The 21,741-nt window shown below is 40.9% G+C and overlaps 1 protein-coding gene across 2 annotated transcripts in view; it reads right to left on the bottom strand.

Annotated features, from left to right (window-relative positions):
* The window catches only part of MDN1 (midasin AAA ATPase 1), a 187,992-nt gene that overhangs the window by 83,840 nt on the left and 82,411 nt on the right, over positions 1-21,741 (bottom strand). For both annotated transcript variants that reach the window (XM_054022038.1, XM_054022040.1), the window contains exons 34-45: positions 19,518-19,733; positions 16,780-16,977; positions 11,426-11,634; positions 10,469-10,591; positions 9,454-9,651; positions 9,234-9,341; positions 7,348-7,536; positions 5,773-5,862; positions 5,386-5,646; positions 4,984-5,254; positions 3,692-3,851; positions 3,310-3,426 (exon numbers count right to left, since the gene is read on the bottom strand). In XM_054022038.1, the coding sequence (XP_053878013.1) occupies positions 3,310-3,426; positions 3,692-3,851; positions 4,984-5,254; positions 5,386-5,646; positions 5,773-5,862; positions 7,348-7,536; positions 9,234-9,341; positions 9,454-9,651; positions 10,469-10,591; positions 11,426-11,634; positions 16,780-16,977; positions 19,518-19,733 (2,140 nt within the window). The remainder of the gene's footprint in view (positions 1-3,309; positions 3,427-3,691; positions 3,852-4,983; positions 5,255-5,385; positions 5,647-5,772; positions 5,863-7,347; positions 7,537-9,233; positions 9,342-9,453; positions 9,652-10,468; positions 10,592-11,425; positions 11,635-16,779; positions 16,978-19,517; positions 19,734-21,741) is intronic.

Below are 21,741 nucleotides of genomic sequence, written 5' to 3'. Positions count from 1 at the left end.
GAGTAATATAGTAGTATAGTATTAAAATATAGTATGCTATTAAAAGTCAATTTATTAACTTCTTTAACTGTAATGTGAAAAGTCAGTGCTAATTTTGACAGTCATTTCATTTTTGGCCACTTAGCTGGCAGCGTTTTGCATCAACCAGAGCATCAAGGATAGATGCTCTAAGGATAGAGCAAGAAGCAATGGGCTTAAACTGCAGCAAGGGAGGTTTAGGTTGGATATTAGGAAAAAGTTCCTAACGGTCAGGGTGGTTAAACATTGGAATAAACTGCCTAGGGAAGTTGTGGAATCTCCATTTCTGGAGATATTTAAGAGTAGGTTAGATAAATGTCTAACAGGGATGGTCTAGACAGTATTTGGTCCTGCCATCAGGGCAGGGGACTGGACTCGATGACCTCTCGAAGTCCCTTCCGGTCCTAGAGTCTATGAATCAATGAATCAATATTAGGTTTCATATCCTGAGACGAAACCAATCTCAGTGTTGCTTTCAAATGTTCATCAGTAAGCCTTGACCTTAACACAGATTTGTTAATCTTCATGGAAGAGAAAAACTGTTCACATATATATGTACTTCCAAACATTGCTATTATCCTTGCGGAAGCAAAGAACAACATGGGAAATCTTTCTTGTGAAAGAAACCTGTAGAATTCTGGAATTCCAACATCTGTATACTTCTGCTTCAAAATGGTGTCACACTGAAGCTCCACTAACTCCATCTGCATTTCCTCTGCAACACAGTCAATTTCAACAGCAAATGGTGTGGAAAAAAGTTGAAAATGTGGTTCAAGTGCCTTGAAATCTTTAAACCGCACATCAAACTGTTTGTGTAAGTTAGAAATGATCTCTGCATATTCTTTCAAGGATTTGGGTTCAACCTTTCCTAAGGAATTCAGAACCAAATTGCCAGCAGTCAGCTGTTTCCTCCACAAAGTAAGCTTGACTTTGAATTACTTAATACTGTCATACATCTGTGTTATCACCTGTTTTCTACCCTGAAGTTTCAAGTTCAGTGCATTCAGGTGATCAGTTACATATGTTAGAAAAGGAAGGTTGCAGATAAAAGTGGAATCAACAAGCTGTGGAACCTTCTTGTTTTTCATTTTCATGAAGAAATCACTCTCTCTCAGTGCAAAAAAACGCTTCAAAACATTTCCACGACTCAGCCATCTAACTTGAGTGTGATACAGAAGTTCCCCATATTCACTGTCCATACTTGCTAGAAAAGAAGTGAACTGTCTGTGATTCAGCCCTCGTGCACGTATAAAATTAACAGCAGGGAGCTTAGCTGCCATATAAAATAACTCGGGGGAGGGGCGGGGGGGAGAGGAGTTTGGCGGCGACAGGAAGTAACTGGGGGGCGGGGCATGCAGGAAGCTTGGCGGGCTGCAGGAAAGAGCTCCGCGGGCTGCATCCGCATGTTTGAGACCCCTAGTCTAATTTGACCTCCTGCACGTTGCAGGCCACAGAACCTCACCCACCCTCACAGCACGCCTGTAATACACCCATAATCTTTGGCTGTTTTACTGAAGTCCTCAAATCATTATTTAAAGATTGAGGGTATAAGAAGCAGTGCACAGACCACCCACCTCTCAAGTTCCTTCTCTACTACAATCCAAAGCATAGGGGAAGGAGGGCTGGTAGTAGAATACAGACAGGGATGTCTCATCTCAAGAAACTCTGGTTATGGAAGGTAGGTAACCTCTCTTTCTTCTTCGAGTGCTGGTCCTATGGGTATTTCATTGTGGATGACTGTCAAAACTGGACTCATGAAGGAGGAGAGTAAAGGATGCATCAGTTGAGGAGGCATGCACCAGGGCATAGTGTCTTGTGAAGGTATGAATGGAACTCCATGTGGCTGCTTGGCATATGTAAACAAGAGGTACTCCTCGAAGTGAAACTGACAGAGTGGGACAACACATGGTGTGGTGGAAGAATCTCAGACAACTAACAACAGAGAAAGACACAAACCAAAATCCACTTAGTCTTTGCGATGAGCTTGCCCTCTTAGGCATTCTGCAAAGGCAACCAGAGTCTGAGCAAATTCCTAAAAGATTTTTTTTCCCTCTGAAGATGGAATGGAGTCTCCATTCCTCCTTGGTAGTGTGAGGCTTAGGAAAATATACATAAGGTTATGGACTGATTTACGTGCAAATTGGGGACAAATTTAGGGTGGAGTCATGAGGAAACCGTATATTTATGGAATACGGTGTAATGTTTCCTCATGACTCCACCCTAGTCCCAGATACTAGAGACACAAGTGGGGTGAGGTAGTATCTTTTATTGGACCAGCTGCCTTCAAGCTCTGTGTGGTTTGAAATTTTCTCTCTCTCTCACCAACAGAAGCTGGTCCAAAAAAAAGATAATACCTATTGGTGCCAAAGTGGACTTTTCTACAATTACGCAGCTTTCTAATGCTGGTAGGAACGTAAGCAAGGATGAAGTCAATGACATTACCTCCTGATGAGATTTCCCTGTCAGGAAGAAGGGGAAGCAGTGGGGTGGAGAGGAAAACCCCAAAGGGGAAAAACAGACTCCCCAGATCCTAACTATACTAAACCTATCTAATAAGATATGCTTTTGAACTATTTACAAGTAAAGTTGAAGGAAGAGTTCTGAGTGTTCCATCTCACGCCATGCAGCGGTAAGAAGGAATTGGAGAAGTGGCCAGTCTGTACTGTCCCTGATAGACTTGGTTCAGAACACGAGGAGAAACAGTACTTAGGTGTGGACCAAACAGACATTACTAACACAAATCTTCTGGTCTCAGGCGCATGCATATCCACAGTGGACCAGCACTCAAAGAACTTACTTGGGCAGATTCCCATTGAACTCAGTCTGAGTTCAGTTTAGGTAAGTTCATATTAGCATTAGGACACAAATTTATGTTAACTTCCCTTTAAAGTTATTTGGATCAATTATATAAAGCACGCTCTGCCTCTATTCTGCCTCTCTATTTGGACAAAAAGAGGTGTTAAACCCATTCAGCAAAGACCCAAAAACACAGGCAAATCCTCCTGTGGTCATATGTAATTTAGATTTACTAAATTAACTCAAGTTCTACCCTTTTAAAATGGTAGCATATGACTAAAGGTTTCCCACCTCCCACCCCCTAACCAGACATTTTTGTTGCAGAAGGCTATTTAGATGACTTTGGAGGACAGTAGAAAATGATCCAATTGTAACAATGTGGGGTTGCTATGTGCCTTTAGAGCATTTAAATTGCCACCACCAGTGTAATTTGTGTCTGAATCAAATCCCAACAAAAATATAAAGTAACTTCACAGAAGTACAGAAATGGAGCACCTGAAATTCGGATGAGGGGCAACAGTAGGTGTGGTGCCATCTATCACACCTCTCTCACTCATGGTAAGGACTCCCCCAGGTTCGAGTAGAGCATTCAAGCGGTCCAGCACTGATGGACTACATTCAGAAGAAAGTTTATATGAGTTTCAAGTCATCTTTCATCATCAATCCCACAGTTAATCAAAATACTATACTCCAAAAATGAAGAGCTGAAGTGATAATCAAAGCAGTTGGAAAAGGACACAGTATCTAGTTACTACAAGTTATCAGACAAACATTTTCTAAAGCTGAAAAAGTTAATGAAAGACTGAAGGGCCAAGTGAACTAGGGAGGTTGACAGAGGTTTATTGATTGAAGAAATGAAATTACTGTATGCTCTTACTTGCAGAAGTTTACATTGTCCATTAAAAGCCAGTCCCCAGACTGTAACGCCTGAATCAACATTCCATCAACCCATTCAAAAGTGCCATGACTGTTACCATCCACAGACTGAACAAGCTGCAGCCTGAAATGTCGAAATTCTTCCATCAGTCTCGAAAACTCTGAAACAGAACACATCTTGTAATCACTGCTTCTATTACTGGCAGAGACAGCCTTCATTTCCAGTGGAGTGACAAGCTAGTAGTTTACTGAGTAAACTAAACGAGCCACTGCTGGAGTTCACATTTCCTCCACATTAGAGGACTATGCAATTTAGGCCCTTATGCAACTGGTTCCATGTGCCCAAGATCTACATGGATACAGGGTCTTGCCAGGGTGGATACAGTTGCAAGATTGGGAACTTTGAGTCTACTACATCTAACACAGGAATTGGGGTTGATAGATACTAATGGTGCATTTTTACTAAATGCTGAAAAAGGCAGTTGACAGGATTTAATTAGAAATGCATCACCCTCCTGAAATTGATGAAAATGTGTCCACTTTATATTCTAGACATTAACCTTAAGAACAAACAACCCCAAGTTCCCCTCTTCAGAGGGGCAAGACAAGGATGCCAACTACCTCCATAACCACTTTCTTTAACTTTGGAAATTCAGCCATTGGAATTGGAAAAGACAGTGGTAAAAATCTGTGGAGAGGAAGATCATAAAATAATCTTATATGCAACAATATTCTACTATTAAAATCAAAATGCTGATATTTAATACAACTGCTGTCGAACATCTCTCAATTTGGCCTTGTAATTGGTTATCAAGTTGAATTGGGAGAATTTACTATTGTCAGTTTAATCCAGCAGTTTCCTTTCCCTCCATTTGTTTGTTACATGCATATATTTTGCATGCCATGAACTCCGCACAGGCACAGGAGTCCACGCACACCAAACTCACTGAAGTTCTGGGGTTCTCGATTATAAGCTCTTTGAGGCATGAGGTGTGTCTCATTATGTATTTGTAAAATATCCAGCACAACAAGACCCTGATTTTGGCTGCTGCGCAGTACCATAGTACATTTGTATAATAAAATAAATCTGAAGAAACCACCAATAAATAACCTTTCTAAAAGATGAACTGTGTGTTGCATATGCAGAGTTTCATGGTAGCTTCAGAAATAACCAATGAAAAACCAGGAATCGTTCTCAACATTTCATTAGATCTATACCTCGCACCACAGAGGCGTCTGTACCTGGAATATTTAATTTTCAGTGCTTTGATTTCAAATAAGCTCTGTACATACCTGCTTTTGAGTAAGAGTTTATTTTGTTGTTTAGTCGCTGGATAAGTGCAAGTATTCCCTCTAGTTTGTTCACCAGTTCAGTTGTGACATTTCTACTTCCTTCACCCAGAGATTTGGATTTAAAGTTAAGGATGAAACTGCTCCAAGCACGCAACACAACTTCAGCATCATCTGGACAGATTTCAGTCAGAAGGAGACTGTCCCTTATTAGTGTCCTCACAGCACTCTCCACTTTCTCTAGTAGGCACTGCCATGGCCGAATGATATCAACCTGCAACATTAAGCAGTTACTACATCCAGGCAGCCATAGTATATAGATTCTATTCAGTGCTTTAACTCTAATGTCACAACTACTACATACAGTTGGATAAACTACCTCCCACCCCCAAAAATAACATTTACCTGTTCAAATCCACCTAAGAGTTCAGTTGTATCCATAGCACTGTTCATTGCCATAACCTTTAATCGATGACCTGTCAGGTGGGCCAGAAGTTCAACAAGGCTGGTCTTCCCAACAGCTGCAGGACCCACCAATATTACCATCCAGCCCATATGCACACATTTCATTATGGACTCAAGGGACTGCAGGGAATGATGTAAAAGAGACAGACATCTGCGCGGGGGAGGAATATAGTTGCCACGAGCGAGAACTGAGTAGCCGATCTAAAAAGAATTAATAAAAACACGTAAATATGTTGATGGGGAGGGATGGAGGCAAGGGAAAGAAAAATGGAAGCTCAAGTTTAGGGGGATTAAAAAAAAAAATCACCTGTTTTTAATTTATCTTACCTGAACATTATAAGGAGTGATGAGAAACCGTCTGGTTCCCCTATATGGATTAGAATTTTGACCAAAAATGTCCTTGAATATGGAAATGACCTAAAATAGCCAAAAGAAAGGTTAAAAAGATGAATCAGCCTAGATTTCTACAGTGTGGGAATTATGTTTTATTTCCATAGAAATTTTCACTGTGAGCTACCCCAAAGCACTTTTACCAACTTATTCACGGATTATCCAAAGGGATCATTTCATCCAACAATGAAATGCTGCAACTGTTTAGCAGCACACATCAACAATTCCACAAGTCCTTCAGACTTGGCAAACCATGGCTTCCTATCACAGAACATGGAACACAATTTTATACTACCAGTACCTCTTTTCTTTAACTGACTACAGGCAAAGAAGCCAGTCAGTAAAGCTTTTGAAATAGCATATAGAAAGAGACAATGTGGATCAAGGAAAGGGGAAAGAATGAAACACAAGGGGAAAATGACCAAGCAGCTATTTGGCACAAAAGTTTAGTCTTATGGTTTGATAAATTTTCAGTCTAGGTTGTTTGGTTATTTTTGTTTAAACTGTAATGAGGAAAATGAAAGGAGTATTAGGTGATGCATGAGAGCAGGAGGAGTCTGAGTGGTGTAAAGCTACCCAAAATAAATAGTTTTAGGGGGGGACTTAAAGTGAATTTGCTTGGCATGCTAAACAAGGGAGACTGTTTCAAGCCTGGGGAGTGGCGTGAAGAAAGGTACTGTCAAGTGGGAGAAGACATAGGGTTCAATAAAGCCAAAGAAGCTTGCAGAATATAGTACAGAAGGGTGGTGGTTGGTGGTAACAAAATGTAAGTAGGGGTGATGCTGTACAACAAATTCACATTACAGATAATGGGTTTGAAGAATGCAGAAATGAAACAGAAAGCCAGTGGGGGGAAAAACAACAACCTTGCAACATTAACAAAGTAGATCACACTACTCACCCTCCCTCCCACAGCGATCAACCAATTGCTACTCAATTCCTAGGTCCTTCCACACACCATTACTAATTCTCTTCCCCAGCTCACAACCCTCGGTCCCCATCCACTCATGAAGTCCAGGTCATTCCATAAGAATGTGTAAGGTATTTTTGCAGAAATACTGATATTTAATAGATGACCTGAGAAATGTTTTATATTGTTTTGCCCTTGTAAAAGTATTTTGCTGCTGTCAGTAGCAGAGAATTAAGGGAGGCAATGCCATACCATGCCACCCTTACTTCTGTGCTGTTGCTTGCAGCAGTGCTGCCTTCAGAGCTGGGTGTCCATATACGTACTTGTATGGTGGGAGTGAGGGGCATAAACAACTACAGACAGAAAGCGGGGGTGGGGGGGTGATACTTTTGAGAACCACTATCTTACATGAACAGCTTTAGAAATAATAGGTATTTCTAAAGGAAATTAGGAAAAGGTACACAAAGGATGTCTGAAAATTTTCCTTTGTATGCAACAGTAATTTCTACCTGAAAACTGTCAAATATCATTGCATTTATATAGGCATTACTAGAAACATGTTGTAACAATCAAGCAACAGGGAGCGAGGACGTACAGCTCACCTTCTCTTTGTCTTCTCTGGTTCTCATTCTTTCACCATAGACCAAAAATACATGTTGGCCTGGATCATAGCATCCTGGTGACTGGTCAACAAGTATCAGCTGACACCAGCGGAAAAGATCACGCAGGTTAAATTCCCAGGGTCCCCCTTTCTGTCCCCACTTCTTTTGAGCCATAACCTCTTCATCAATCTGGAAAAAGCAGCAGTTCAAAATCTTTTTACTCCACTCACATATGCAGTCATCTTAAAAATATTTTTAAAAGCCAAGTGGACCTGTGTCATTAGGCTCTGCTCCCCTGATGTAGAGAACATTGCAAATAGGAGTTCAGGGTCTGTTGCCACCAGATTCAGCCCACCCAAAATGAAGGTAGTCGTCTATCTCCTAATGCCCTAACATCTTAGTCATTGCATCAACTCACATTTCTTTTGCAATCTGCCAATATCCTTTCAGTGAGATTCCACCACATAATAATTCTACATAAGGCATGTAATTAGGCGTAGAAGGATTATATTTGAATCGGTAATGTCAGCAAACACTGATTTCACTGTACACACACAAACTGACAAAAAAATTTTCCATCAATAATACAAAATTTACAGATAGGCAAAGAAAGAAAAATGCTGCTTGAGAACTTACGAGTTTGATTTAAGGATATTTACTCTGTATATTTTGATATGTGATGTTGACAATTTGTGTTTTAATGGTTATAAAGGTTTAACTTTTTGAATCACAACATTTACTGTCATTTACTAATTATTGTGTAACTAATCAACCTCCCAATAAATTCCCTCAACTGTGAAAATTTGATAAAAATAATTGTTAAAACCTATAATTCTGTGCAACTCTGAAAATTTAAATTGATAAAAATTGAAAAAGTGCTTAAAATAAACAATATTGTCTGTTGAAATTATAAAAAAAAATAAACATGGAATTCAGCCAAGCCCACGTATAATATATATTCTTTTATCGCTTCATACTTTTCTTGGCTTTCAAGGTCATCTATTTTATCTTCCCACACACACACACACACACTTACAAAAGAAAAGCCACCTCAGATAAAATTCTTTCAGTGGATTTTATCACAATGCCAACTTTAGTAGAACTGAAAGCTTGGAGAGTAGATGTGCTCCTTCCCCCCAATCTCCTCAGATATGGCCAAACAAGATAATTATCTGTTTTAGAAGCAACTCTATAAGCATGCCAAAACTCTGATCTTTGTTTGTAGACCAGTCCAACCCCAATGACTCACTGGAGGGGATTTTTCTGCAATAAGTCTTTGAAATTAGACTCATTTGAATTAAACATTTACAATGTACTGTGGATTTAGAAAAAATACGTTTGAAAAAGTTTAGGACACTAATGTGCAGAACAACAGGTCTTAAGCCCTAAGCAGACCACTTCTATGTCTTGAAGCACCATAAATTAGAAGTTATTGAATGCCTGTTAAAGTATACTAAATTTTGGATGTTGGTTATCTCTGTATCTATTGCTACAAAGGATTTATCCATTATGGTCTTCTCTTTTGACTGCAAGTGATCATCCCCCAAATATACTAAAAATACCCTGCATTCCCCAAAAAAGCCTCTACTGCTCAAAATACTTTTTTCCTAGATTACAGTCCCTTTCACAGCATCCTATGATAAATAACAGAGTTAAATCCAGAAACAGAAATGTAACTCAGTTTTGTAAAAACATAGCTTTGGTTTTCCCTAATGTTTCTAGAATAGCCCACACTCAGTGAAAACAATTATTTTTCAAATTCACCTGTCAACACTGTCACCCCAAAACTATTCTCTATACTTCTTTTTAAAACGTCTCTCACATGTTCTGCCTACCTCAGACAACAGATTTCATCAGTACAAATCTGAATAGTAAACATATTTTACCTTGTTATTGAAAGCAACCATTTTAGCAATAATATTTTTGTCGATGGCAGGAAACAAGGTATTCCCAATGAACTCCATATCTGCAGCTGAAAGTGGATCAACATATACCTGCGGGATCAAGAACACATGGAGGAATTTATGTAGTGTGCATGTGGGTTTCATCATGAGAAGGACACAAAAAAGAATCACAGGCATAGCCTGAAATGAATGCATGACCTGCCTGTGTAAATCTATTAAGAAAGGACTTGGGCAGCCCCTTTCTTCCACCTCCTTGTCTGTAGGGATTCTGGCATCCAAAGATCTTCGTCTTCTTATGTTGCACATGAAAACTCATCCCTAATTCTGGGACGTAAATCTCTGCTCGGTGGTCAAAGCAGGCATTTAGTCCTTCTAATACAGACTGGGAAGCCAGATTCAACTATTTGAAAAAAGAAATAAGATAAAATAATGCTGTTCAAAAGTGGCCTCCACTTTAGCAGGCTGTAATTTAAACACAAATGTGATTCAACTTTCCTTGCCTGTCCAAAACATGTCCAAACATGGTCATACATGACTACCCACAGCTAACAAATCCCACATTATAGCACTGCACTAGTGATAAGGTTTTTCTGTTCTTCTACCATGCCCTCACCAAGGTATCTGAGCATCATTGTATTATAAATGTCTATTTTCAAGCATTCATTTTTCCTTTTGAACTATTTTCATGCCACTCCTAAATCCACATATTAAATGTTTTATCAAGTTAATAAAAGTCAGTTGAGATATTTATATTACACAAATGCTTAAAAATCGTGTTTTGCACAACAGAGGAAATTAGGGTGGTTTGTGTTTTTTTTTTTTAATTCACAAATAGCTAAAGACACAATTTCTTTTCAAAACTTCATACTTAGTATAACTGTAGTCCAGGTCTCCATGAGGAATGTATACTTTGCTACATACAAAACATTTTTTTAAAGAATAACTTGCATTCAGAGTTTAAGGGTAACATTTGCAAGAGTGCTTAAGCGACTTAAGAGCCTAAATCCATTTTCAAAAGTGACTGCAGACTTTTAGGAGCTTAACTCTCATTGAAAGTCAGTGGAATTAGGAGCTGAGTCTCATTTTCAAAGATGATTTAGGGTACTTCCAAGCATGTCATTTAGCTGGTTGGGAAATTTTACCCTAAACACCCATAAATCACCACTTCTCTTTTCCTAAACATTCTCATTTTATTGGTGTGCCTGACTTCCATTCACCTCATCTAATACAATCCAGTGTCCACCCTTTAATGCTGCAAGCAGGGGTCCATCACGCCAGGCAAATTCTCCACCCTTTCCACCTTCCACAGGCAAGTCTGTCCCAAATAAATCTGTCACATCCTTGGGGAAGTAGAGGAAGAAAGCAAAGATTTACAAACTACATAACAAGTTACCAGATCACAAGCTTACTTAGCTGTTCAAAAATAAGCAAAAATCAAATATCTATGTATGCATTTAAAATCGATGAGAGTTAAAAGAAGATATTCTACATTTTCCATATTGGGACTTCAGTCACCAAATACAGTATGCAAAACAATACAAGAACATGAATGTCAGTCTCTAACAAAGGCTATGACTACCCTAGAGAGCTTAGAGCAGCACAGCTGCACCGATGCAGCTGCACTGCTGTAAGATCTCTGTGTAGCCACTCTAAGTCAATGGGAGAGAGATCTCCCATCAACTTAATTAATCCACCCCCAACAAGTGGCGGTAGCTATGTTGGCGGGAGAAGCTCTCCCACCGACATAGCACTGTCCACACCGGCCTTTAAATTATGTTGCTCGGGGGGTGGGGGTGGCGTGGCTAATTCATACCCCTGAGCAATATAATTTATATTGACTTAAGCTGTTGTGTAGCCATAGTCCAAGTCTTTCGAACAAGTTTGAAGCAATCAAGCTATATGCAGTTTACGTGACGATCTGCACATAGTAATCAGCACAACACACAGCTTCTGGAAATAGCAGCAGCTGTGTGCTCTTTCATGACACTCCACTCCTCATTAGTTTAATCTCAAGACTGATGAGGGAAGTCGGACACTTATGACTCAACATCTGAGTTTACAAGTATAACCACTCATGCTTCATAAAATAAGAAACCAATATAATATTTTACATATGTATCTACACATACTTGAAAAAAAAAAAAATCAATTACCAGGGTAACTTTTTACCCTACCGTTTGCTCAGACAGGTTGATTCGAACAAGGCAATTTCCTGAAGCCTTTGCCAATGCTGCTACTAGACTGGTCTTGCCCACGCCTGGAGACCCCTCCAAGAGAATGGGTTTGTTAAGCTGTAAGGCTCTTAACAGCCTTTGTGCATTCATTGCTGTAGTTCCTGCATTTAAAGCATAATCTGAAACATTGTTCCTCTGAAAAACAGGGCCTAAGATGAAGAGAAAGCAAAACAAAAATTAAACCACAGACTAAATATTACAGACATTTAGAATATTTTAGATCACATTTTCTAAAGACCTATTAACTTGCCTACAGCTTTTTCACCCTACTACAGCGTGGGATGGAAGATAGACCAGTAACTAAATTATGTATCAAACATTTATCCTCACAAATCCGGCAGACATATTTAGTGTTTGAGATTCGGTTCGACCTCAGCACAGTCTCAATTTGTTCATGCATAGTTTTGCGCATACACACAAACACCTACACATGCACTTTGCAATGCGTTTTGGACATGGAATTTTAAAACCTGTAGATGTTCATGAACCAAACTGGAGGCTGGGGTCTGAAAATCAAGTCTATAAAATGCTCTGTTTAGCTTGTAACTGGCTGCAAGTGTAAAATTAGAGGCAGCTTTTTAAAAATTTGGCCCCATATGTTATGGGAAAGTTTATAAATCTGTTCACACATTGCCAGTTTTGTGAGCCAAAGTTAAGTGCCCTCTCATGCAAGCATTTTCGTTACTCTGGTTATAGAGCACAACCTGAAGAAAGCATTGATCTTCTTGCCCATCAGACACCTCCACCTTTAGAGCTCACTGTAATTTCAACAGTAAAACACCATTTCTCACGTATGCAAGGCGTTAGTCACTATCCTTCTTTAAAGATTTTTATATTTTATACAGAAAGAGGTATTCTCCCCTTTTGGGTGCCAGTTATCCTGTCAGAAAGATAGATGTATTTTTAAGTGCCCGTCAGCTAAGTTCTCTCTAAGCTGCGTGGCTACGCAGCAGCCTATCAAGGGCCGCACAGGAGCTCAGGGCTGCAGTGGGGTGAGGTGCCTCCCCCACGGCCCTTAATCACCTAAATACTTTAGTATATAGGTAAACTGAAAGCTTATAGTATAGTTTCTTTACACATCATAATAGCTGACGCAGCTAGGGAGGGGTGAGGAGAGACGCTCTCCCCCAGCCTTGAAGCTGCCATGGCCAGGGAGAGGCAGCTCTCCCCCAATCCCGGAGCTGCCGCAGCTGGGGAAAGATGCACTCCAGGGCCAGGGAGAGAATCTCTCCCCCAGTCCAGGTGGTGCTGCAGCCAGGGAGAGGTGCCTCTCTCCCGGCCCCAGCCCAGGTGCTGCTGCGGGGAGAGGGCTGGGGGGGGGGTCCCCTCTCTCTGCCATGGCCAGGGGGCAGCCTGCACCCCAAGCCCCTCATCTCTGGCCCCACCCCAGAGCCTGCACCCCCAGCTGAAGCCCTCACTTCCCCGCACCTCAACCCTCTGCCCCAGCCCTGTACCCCCTCCTGCACCCTGATCCCCTTCGCCCCAGCCCGGGAGCCCCCTCCCACACGCCGAACCTCTGGCCCCACCCCCACCACACATCACCTCCATATTGGTGCACATAACAAAATTAATTACGCACATGCATGGGAAAAAATAGAGGGAACAATGCCTGTCTCAGTATTTTTGAATGTTCCAAGTTAGGCACTGGTTATACAACAGAGACATGCTCTAAACCAGGGGTGCTCAATCTATGGCCCACCAGGGCATTTCATAAGGCCTTTAGCCTGCTTCAACACAACATACTAACAGCTGATTCATTAGTATTTTGTCATCATGATGACATCATTTTAGTTTGCACAAGTGTGCAAATAGACAATACTGTACAACTGAGAAACATCATATGTATTTAGATAGGTAACAAGCTGAACTTAAAATATAAATCAATACAGATGACTTTAAACTTATTCAAATATGTAGAATCTGTTTAGCCCACACAGGTTTAGGGTTAGGTTTATGTGGCCTTCCTGCGTAATAAGACTGGGTACCACTGCTCTGAACTGTGCAATGTTATAAAATAAAAGTTAGCCAAATGAATTAAGAGTCAGCACTCTTACTCCCACCACTCTTTTCCATCCCAGCACATTTCTCCTTACTTATAAACACCCGAAAACATTCCATCCTTCCAAAAGAGTGTGCATTATATGACAAACTTCCTATTTAGAACTCTTCCATTTCTTTTTATATTAGATCTCTCCATTTGTCTACCCATTTATTTTTGTTTAAATGAAATTGACATGCCTGCTGCCTAAAAGAGAGACTTTACATCAGTAAAATCACAATCAAAATAGATTATCCTGCCAATAACTAGCTCCACCAAAAGGACAATCTATAAATTTGCAACCCTCATGATGCCGCACTAAAGAGCACACATGCCAAGGTAACACCTCCAGCCACTTCTCTTCCCAGTCATTCAAATTTAACTCAGACACGGGCTTTCCCCAAAGAGCTGGCAGCAACTTCCAGTCAAATGGCGCTGAGTAAAACACCTTTCCTTATTCCCCTGGTCTGCAAATCTAGTTACAGAAACACCACCTTTAATCTCATCCGTTATGAAAGCATGAAGGGAGAAGGAGCTCTTACATAGTCAGGACCCAGCCCATATACAGAGCTTCAGAAAAGCCAACCGTTTCCCGTTCATCTGGACATAGAAAAGCCCCTGCAGCATAAAGAGTACAGGAGCAGCATGCTCAGCATAGCTAAACAGGTAGGCTACTGTGTCCTGCACTACCCAAATATTTCTGGTGGTCTTTAGAGGTGCATTAGAGTCACCCAATCTAGAAAGTGACATGGATTGCATGAGGGAACACAGATCACAACCTCCTGACCAGGTGCAGACAGAAAAAAAAATATTGACACTTGGATCAGAGATTGTAGCAAATAAGGGTCCAAAATAATCCCTACGCTGCAGACCTTTGATTAAGGGAAGGCACAACGCTTCATAGCAAATAACCCCTCGCAATCAGTTCTCCCATTACCCACCAGCATCACCTCTCTTTTTTCTGGTTTGAACTTCAGGCATCTCACCTTGATCCATGCCTCTTAGGCAGACATTGGATAAGCAGAGAGACTGTACTGCCTGGATTTGATGAAAGACCTAGATTTTAGCTATCAGCACAATGGGTACCAATCCATTAATGTGGTTTTATCAGGGGCATCAAAATGCACAACCCACATGATGTATGTGGCCTGCATGACACATTCAGATTATGCAGAATCTCAGCTTTTATTTTTTTTAAAGGGTTTCTAGTCCTCATGGCAACAGAGAGACTCTTCCAAACATGAACTGTGTGTAACTGATGCCATTATATCTGCCAAGTCAGAAAAAAAATCCTCAAACAATGACTCAGGGGCATGAACTTTATTGTCCACTATTGACCAGACTAGAGTTAATGCACAATGACCACACTTCAATGTCAACATTAATTATTCCATTGCTGATTACTTTAGCAAATGGAACAGCAAAAGGATGGGTGTAGAGCCCTGTGGGGAAAGGGAATTAGGAGTTGCTTCAAGGAAGAAAATACAGACAGAAGAAAGGAGGAGATACACAGGGAGAAGAAGGACAGTGAAAAAGAGAAAAGAAGATAATGAAAAAGAGAAAAAAAGGACAGAAGTAGTTGTGGCCTAAACAGGAGCAGATTTTCATTTATAAGTGATACAGAATATGCCAATGACGTGCTGAATAAACAGAAGTTCAGTTACTACATAATGGCTCTGTTGCTCCCTTGATCTCTGTGCAAACATCCTACTGATCTTAATGGCACCTCCAATGCTGTGGACTGATGGGATCATGAAATCTCGAATTCACATCATGTCCTGCAGAATTAAACATAGAATCCAGCCCTCTCCCCTGAGCGAGTTTGAAGAGAAGAGAGGGAGAAGAGAACACGACAAGATGAAACCTGATCTCTTATGAAAACTTCGCAGGATGACACGCAATTGCCCCAACACAGTTGTTGTTGGACTTCTCAGAAAGGAGAGAAGAGATGCTAAATAACCCCATCCACTCATTCCACAGTCCATAGACAGCTCAGTATCACCCCGCAGTAAATAGCAGGAAAAGCAACTAGTAGGTCTAATAAAGTCGCTTCCTCAAAACCTTCTCAATCACCTTTATCTACAAAAAAAGGCTCAAAACCCAAAGGTAATTTGTAGGACTACCAGTGTCAAGAAATGGTTTCTTATAGAAGAGACCGATGACCGCTTTTCTGACAGAAGCTGAGTAGAGGAAACAGTTTCACTCAACAACTGACCCAAACTGCTAGCTTGCAGCAGCAACAAGACACCTGGTGAACTCGTGTGGTCTTGGTATCTCATAGGCTGTAGACCACAACTCACCTAGTTCCTCCATAAGCAGACACTAATGATCACCAATACAGCACATTTTCCATCTACTTTGTGGATGGAATCTTAAATATCAGCTTCCTGTATCCAAACAAAGTAAAATACAGTACACCAGAATGTCCAATGCTAAAAAACAGTTCTGTTGGTCTAGATTCTCTAGTTGCTATGGTAGGAGAAAAAGCGGCAGTTAAAAATAAAGCTTTTAGACTTCATTATAGCTGCAGCACAAGATTGCAGAAACTATGCCACAATCAAACTCAGAGGCATGAATGTCACCAGTACTGTAGTGTCCCTCCAATTCACCTGTGTACTAATGGGACACAATGACAACAATGGGAGGGGAGGGGAAATTTGACTGCCCTGTATCAGTGTTTAAGAGGAAAAGAGAACGTATTGTCCTAGCCAGCCCATGAACAGAATGTGCAATATTTGGACCAATAAGAATATCTAGGTTCTTATATCATACTCAGTCCTGTGGTAACCACATACTCTCCCTTGGAATTCTATTGCTGCAATGGGTCAGTCAGTAAGTCTCCAACAGTGAAGCAATAAGATAGGTTCCCATGCCTTGAGAGGTGGATGGATGAGCATGGCCCTTGGCCCAAGCTAGTAGCTGATCTGACCATGAAAACTGAGATATTATTACACATCAAAATTGGGGTCAGATGAAGGGAAATATGCCTGAAGCATCCACTCAAGGTTAATAAATAAATAAATAAATAAATGGGTTGCTTACAGATGTGGCTTTCTAAAAAGGGTGAAACAATTATATTAGATATGCTTGGGAATACTCTGCAGCACTTATATAAAAAGAAAAGAGGTTGTCTTTATTTTTAGAACACATTATGAATTACAGTTCCCCACATATCTTGGGGCTAAGGCTAGTCCTTGATAAGTCATTATAAACAAAACATGGGATGAATGTTCCCCACCCCACAAAAAACACTTGCCTCTTGGTATAAAAAATGGATGGATTCCCATGAAGTTTTCCATCCATATAAATTCTCTCTCCTTTGTTCTGTCGTAAATCCTCAGTTCATCCTTCTGATATTCTGTAAGCTCAACAATAGTGCAAAGTTTCTCACATAAGAATTTCAGACATTTTTCACGAGCAGATAAAGCAGTATCAGCTGAGCAAGATGTTGTACCTATATTAAAGAAAACAAAAGGAAGTAAAAATAAGATTCCCAACTACAGCCAGTTGTTTTCATTTCAAAATTCAGAAACACACAGACAGCCAACAGTATAGAAACTGCAGTGCAGTAAGCTACAGTGAATGCACCGTGCTGAGCTCAACCAAATACTGTTAGTGAATTCAACAAAGAGATACATATGTATGAAATACAGATCTACAGATACAGCAGCATTGTTTTTCAGAAGGCACATGGTGCTTAATGTCACATCACAACTGTATTGCTGCCTTGAATTAAAAATCAAAAATGTGAAGGTTAATCTCAACCTACTGTATTATAGGTGGGGGCTGCGTAACACTGCCTATTATTAAAGTTGCCTGACACTTCCCATTATAAGATCCTGTTTATAGCTGTTTATAACTATGCAAAACTTCAACAGTTTGGGCTGAAATTTTCCATGCCAGATGTCTGCTTAAGGCAGATTTTTTGAAGAAATTCACATGTTTATGTTTGTCAGTTTTCATGTCTGGGGGGAGGAGGGAAACACCCTACAGCAGACAAGGAGATGGGAGGAGGGGGTACTGACTGGACAACACGACTGGGAGTAGGAACCAGAGGTGGGGATGCAGAGGGAAGAAGGAGAAGAAACTGTGCACCCAGTTCCTTGTCAGAACTGGCAAAGCGACTGGGATGGGGAGACAAATTGGATGAGAAGCCTGGGAGCCGGGGCCGGGGAGGACAGAGACACAGATTGGATAAGGAGCTGGGAGGTTGGGAACTGGGACTGGCTGGGCTAGGAGACCAGAGACAAAGAATTGGGGGAGACTAGGACGGGCTGGGTAAGGAGACTGGGACTGGAATGAGAATCCTGAGAAATGGAAACAGGGTGGGTGGGGCAAGGGGTGAGGAAGAGAGAGGACTGGACCAGACACAGGCCAGACAGGTTGGAGGGAGCAGGGCAAAAAGGGATCAAGCTTGGTGGAGGATGGACATAGGCAGAAGAATCTGTACCCAGTAGAGTACACTTCCCTCGAGAGCCTGGAACAGGCTGACTCTTACAACTCCCCTGCTGTCAGCAAATATCTGTGGAAACCCACTGGAAAGTGAGAGTCTCATCCCCTTTAGCGGTGGTCGACAGAGGATGAGCATCTACTAACTGCTATCAGTACTTCTGTGAGTGCAAGTGGCAAAGGTCTCTGCCACGGATCTAAAGGTCCCAACTCTGCTGATGGCCCATGTGGGTATCAATATGAGGCCACAATAGAATTTCTGCTTTTTTCAATTTGCTTTTTTAAAAGCCTAGGCAGTTACACTCAAAAACACTACAATGAAAGAACATTGAGGTTTCAAACTCAAGCACTCAAAAGTTAGGAAATGCCAGAATGTGTATGCGTTATGATACAGTCTTTATTTACATGATCATATACAGTTTTTTCCACTGGACCCCTCCGCCAATCAGTGCACTGGACACACCTGCTCCGGGGATTAATCAGGGTTGTGTAAGGAAGGAGGAACTACTGTCTGTAGGACCCTTGCCTCGTTTTTTGCAGAAGTTGGGAAGTATGTAGGGAAGGAGGGAGGGGATTGCAAAAAGAGAAGGGACGCTCTCTTGATTAAGGCAGTTGAATTCTATCCCTGCCTCTGCCAAAGGAACTCCTGTGTGATGCTAGGCAAGTCACTTAACTAAACTTGTCAGATGTGGTCATTGTTTGTTTCTCATTTTCTGGGCACCTGACTTGAAACCCTGAGATCTAATTTACAGAAGATCTGAGCATCCACAACTGCAGCTGGTGTTAATGGCAGCTGTGCTTTGTACACTGAAAAACCAGGTCCTAAGGGCCTCAAATTTGGCACCCAGCATTTTTGGATAATTTTGTCCATATTGTGTCTGCCTCAGCACCCCATCTGTAAAATGGGGATAATACCCGCTCATCTCATAGGAGTGTTGTGAAGGTAAGTTAATATTTCTGAAACACTGAGGTACTACAATGAGGAGTCCCAGAGAAAATCCCAAGAGGAAATTAATAACTCTGTCTTCAGAGCAGGGCTTGAATAGTCTGCAGTAAATAAGGCCTCAGGCCACACGCTGAACGAGATGGATAAAGTAATATTAATTTAGCTACTACTTTATTGAGCACTATCCATACTGTGCACTGAATGAGGCAGGGGTCCTATGGAAATATACTATGTCAACATGTAATTAAAAATTGTAGCACCAAAAATATACATAAGAGGATGGTGCTTGACTTTGCAACGTTAATGTTCTTTTAATGTAGTTTTGTATTTGTGCAATGTGTAGCACTTTAGCTTCCTGAACCATTCAAGAAGTCCTTCCTGTTAAAAATGGCAAGCAAAAACATGGGAAGTTAAAGATATTGTCAAGTGGAAGCAAATATTTGTGTCACAGGAATTATGCCCTACCCTAAAGCATCATGCCTTCATTTTAACGAAACTAAACACTGGGATATCAATCAAATATGATGAGCAAAATAAGAAAAAAAAATGTAAAGAGTTAAATATATTCACCTCTTCTCTGATAAACACTGATGACCTACCTGAACCTATTCCATCAGTGTACACCAGGCATGCAGCATGGACAAAAGACGTCACAGGAGAGATGTAAAATAGGCTGTACTCCTCATCTTCTACCATGACATTCATAAAGTTAACCCACGATAAGACATCCCGGACACTGAGAATACACTGACGCCCAAATTCTTGGTTGGTTAGCCATTCAATAAAGTCCATCATCAGCTCAGCTATGTCTATCCCTAAAACAAAACAAAAAAATATCTTTTTTAAATAAATAAATAAATAAAAAGAGATGTTGCAATTATAAACTGAATTATATAGGTCACTTCTAGCACAAAGCTGTATAACTAGAACCCTGAAATACAGAAAAGAAATCAAGTTCATCAGATTTATTTAAAAAAAAATATTTGCATTGAAGTGTGGTGCTTTCAATCTTAAAAAAGTGCTCAATGAAAGGGGGAGAGCAGAAGAGCGAAGAACAGATTTATAATCCTCTACAACACACTTTAAAAACTAATACATCCACAAAATTAATCACATGCATTTTATATACAGCATAGGGCAAAAAAAAAAAAAGTTATACTGGTATCAGGAACTAACAAGATTTAGTTCCTGAAATCAAAGTTTCTTCCGTAAAACAGAAATTCCTTTCTTTGAGAATGGTTCACAGATATAGAATTGTGAGCAACAGATGAATTGGTTATTGTGTATTGCTTTTTTTTTTTTTTTAAATAAAGTATTTGCTATAAGCATTTCAGCAGAAGCACCTGTTTATAGTAGCTTAAACAGGTTGCCTGAAAATGTCCTCATCCATTGCAAACAAGGTAGATGTGGAAGATTCCACTTTGAATCTGAGGTTAGGAAATGGTTCAACGCACTACAGGACCCAAAATAACTCTGATTCCTTCTTTCTTGGGGCTACAAAGAATATAGAGTAACCTTCAAAACTTGTTCCCAACCCCCAGATAATTTTCTGAAAAAAAGAAAGGCCTCCCTGATCTTGGAAAAAGCAAAGAAAAAAAAAAAAAAGCACCTTGGAAGATGAAGGAAGAAGATTCAGGAGTTATCATCCACTCGGATAAAGATAAAAAGATCCTCCCCACAAGGAAAGCATGGAGGAAAAAGGTTGATAGTACCAAATCTTTGTGCCTCTGCTTAGGGACAGAGGAGGAAGGTTTGGGTTCACTTCCAGGTATTCCTAAAATGAAATTAGTCTAATGCTTCAGAGGGAAATTCCTGACAAATGAGCAAATCCCGAACCCCCAACCCCACCCCAGAAAGATTTGGCAAAAAATCCTGACTGACATCAGGAGAGGTGCAGGCTGTCTACATGATCTGTTGGAGAGAGAGATGGAACTGGGAAGGAATTCTGCAAAAAATGTGCCACAGCAAGAGTTATCAAGCTGCTTGAGCTCCTTGTAATGGAGCCTGGGGCTCAGCTCTCAGGACACCTCTCCCTCTTCTGAACTGTGACCTACTAGAGCAGTCATGAAAACGCAAGGGAAGGGCAAGCACCAGCAGCTTAGCAGAGAATCTGGAAACATGGAAGATTCCTGAGAGTACCCCCTAGGAGTGGAGGTTAAAGGCTCCTGGAAAGGTTTAGCAGGCAGAAATAAGTCATTGAGCCACTCATGTAATCCACAGGCTAGGTAAAGGAGTGGGGTGGTGTTTGACAATGAAAGCCCTTTAGGTGGTGGAAATCTCAAAGAAACCTCTTCAGAGTCTGACGCTATCATGGAAAAGGTTGCCGTTCCCCACAAGATAGCTCCTCGCCCTATTTTACAGACCTTTCAAAGCTCCAGAAAATTGCTTCCATTGATGCCTCTGGGAGAGCCTCGACTCCTAACATGGGCACTTCTCTCCCCCTTTAGAGAAGCTGAGGGGCTAGTTTCATCTGATTTCCAGAAATTGATCCAGCCTCTGAGCCAATCACAAAGGTTTCTCTCTCAGCAAGAGCAGGACTCTTAAGGCTCCCCACTGCATATCACTACTGCAGGAGGCACAGATGATGTGTTTATCGCTCTCCCCGGCCCTCAAAATCCTTTTCTTTAGCCTTCTCTGGTAGAACCACAAATGATGCCAGATATGCCCATGGAAGTCACTTTCCTGCATGCTGCTTTGAGTAAAGCAGGTATCTAACTGCAGCAGAGGAAGGAGCACTTCAGTGGGAAAATTGTGGATGGCAACTGATCATCCTCCTATCTGCCAGACCAACAGAGGAGGAGGAATCCAGTGTCTGCACTGACA

The sequence above is a fragment of the Malaclemys terrapin genome, chromosome 3 (assembly GCF_027887155.1).
Source record: "Malaclemys terrapin pileata isolate rMalTer1 chromosome 3, rMalTer1.hap1, whole genome shotgun sequence".
In the NCBI taxonomy this organism is placed as follows: Eukaryota; Metazoa; Chordata; order Testudines; family Emydidae; genus Malaclemys; species Malaclemys terrapin.
This window is presented reverse-complemented; position numbering and strand designations above follow the sequence as displayed.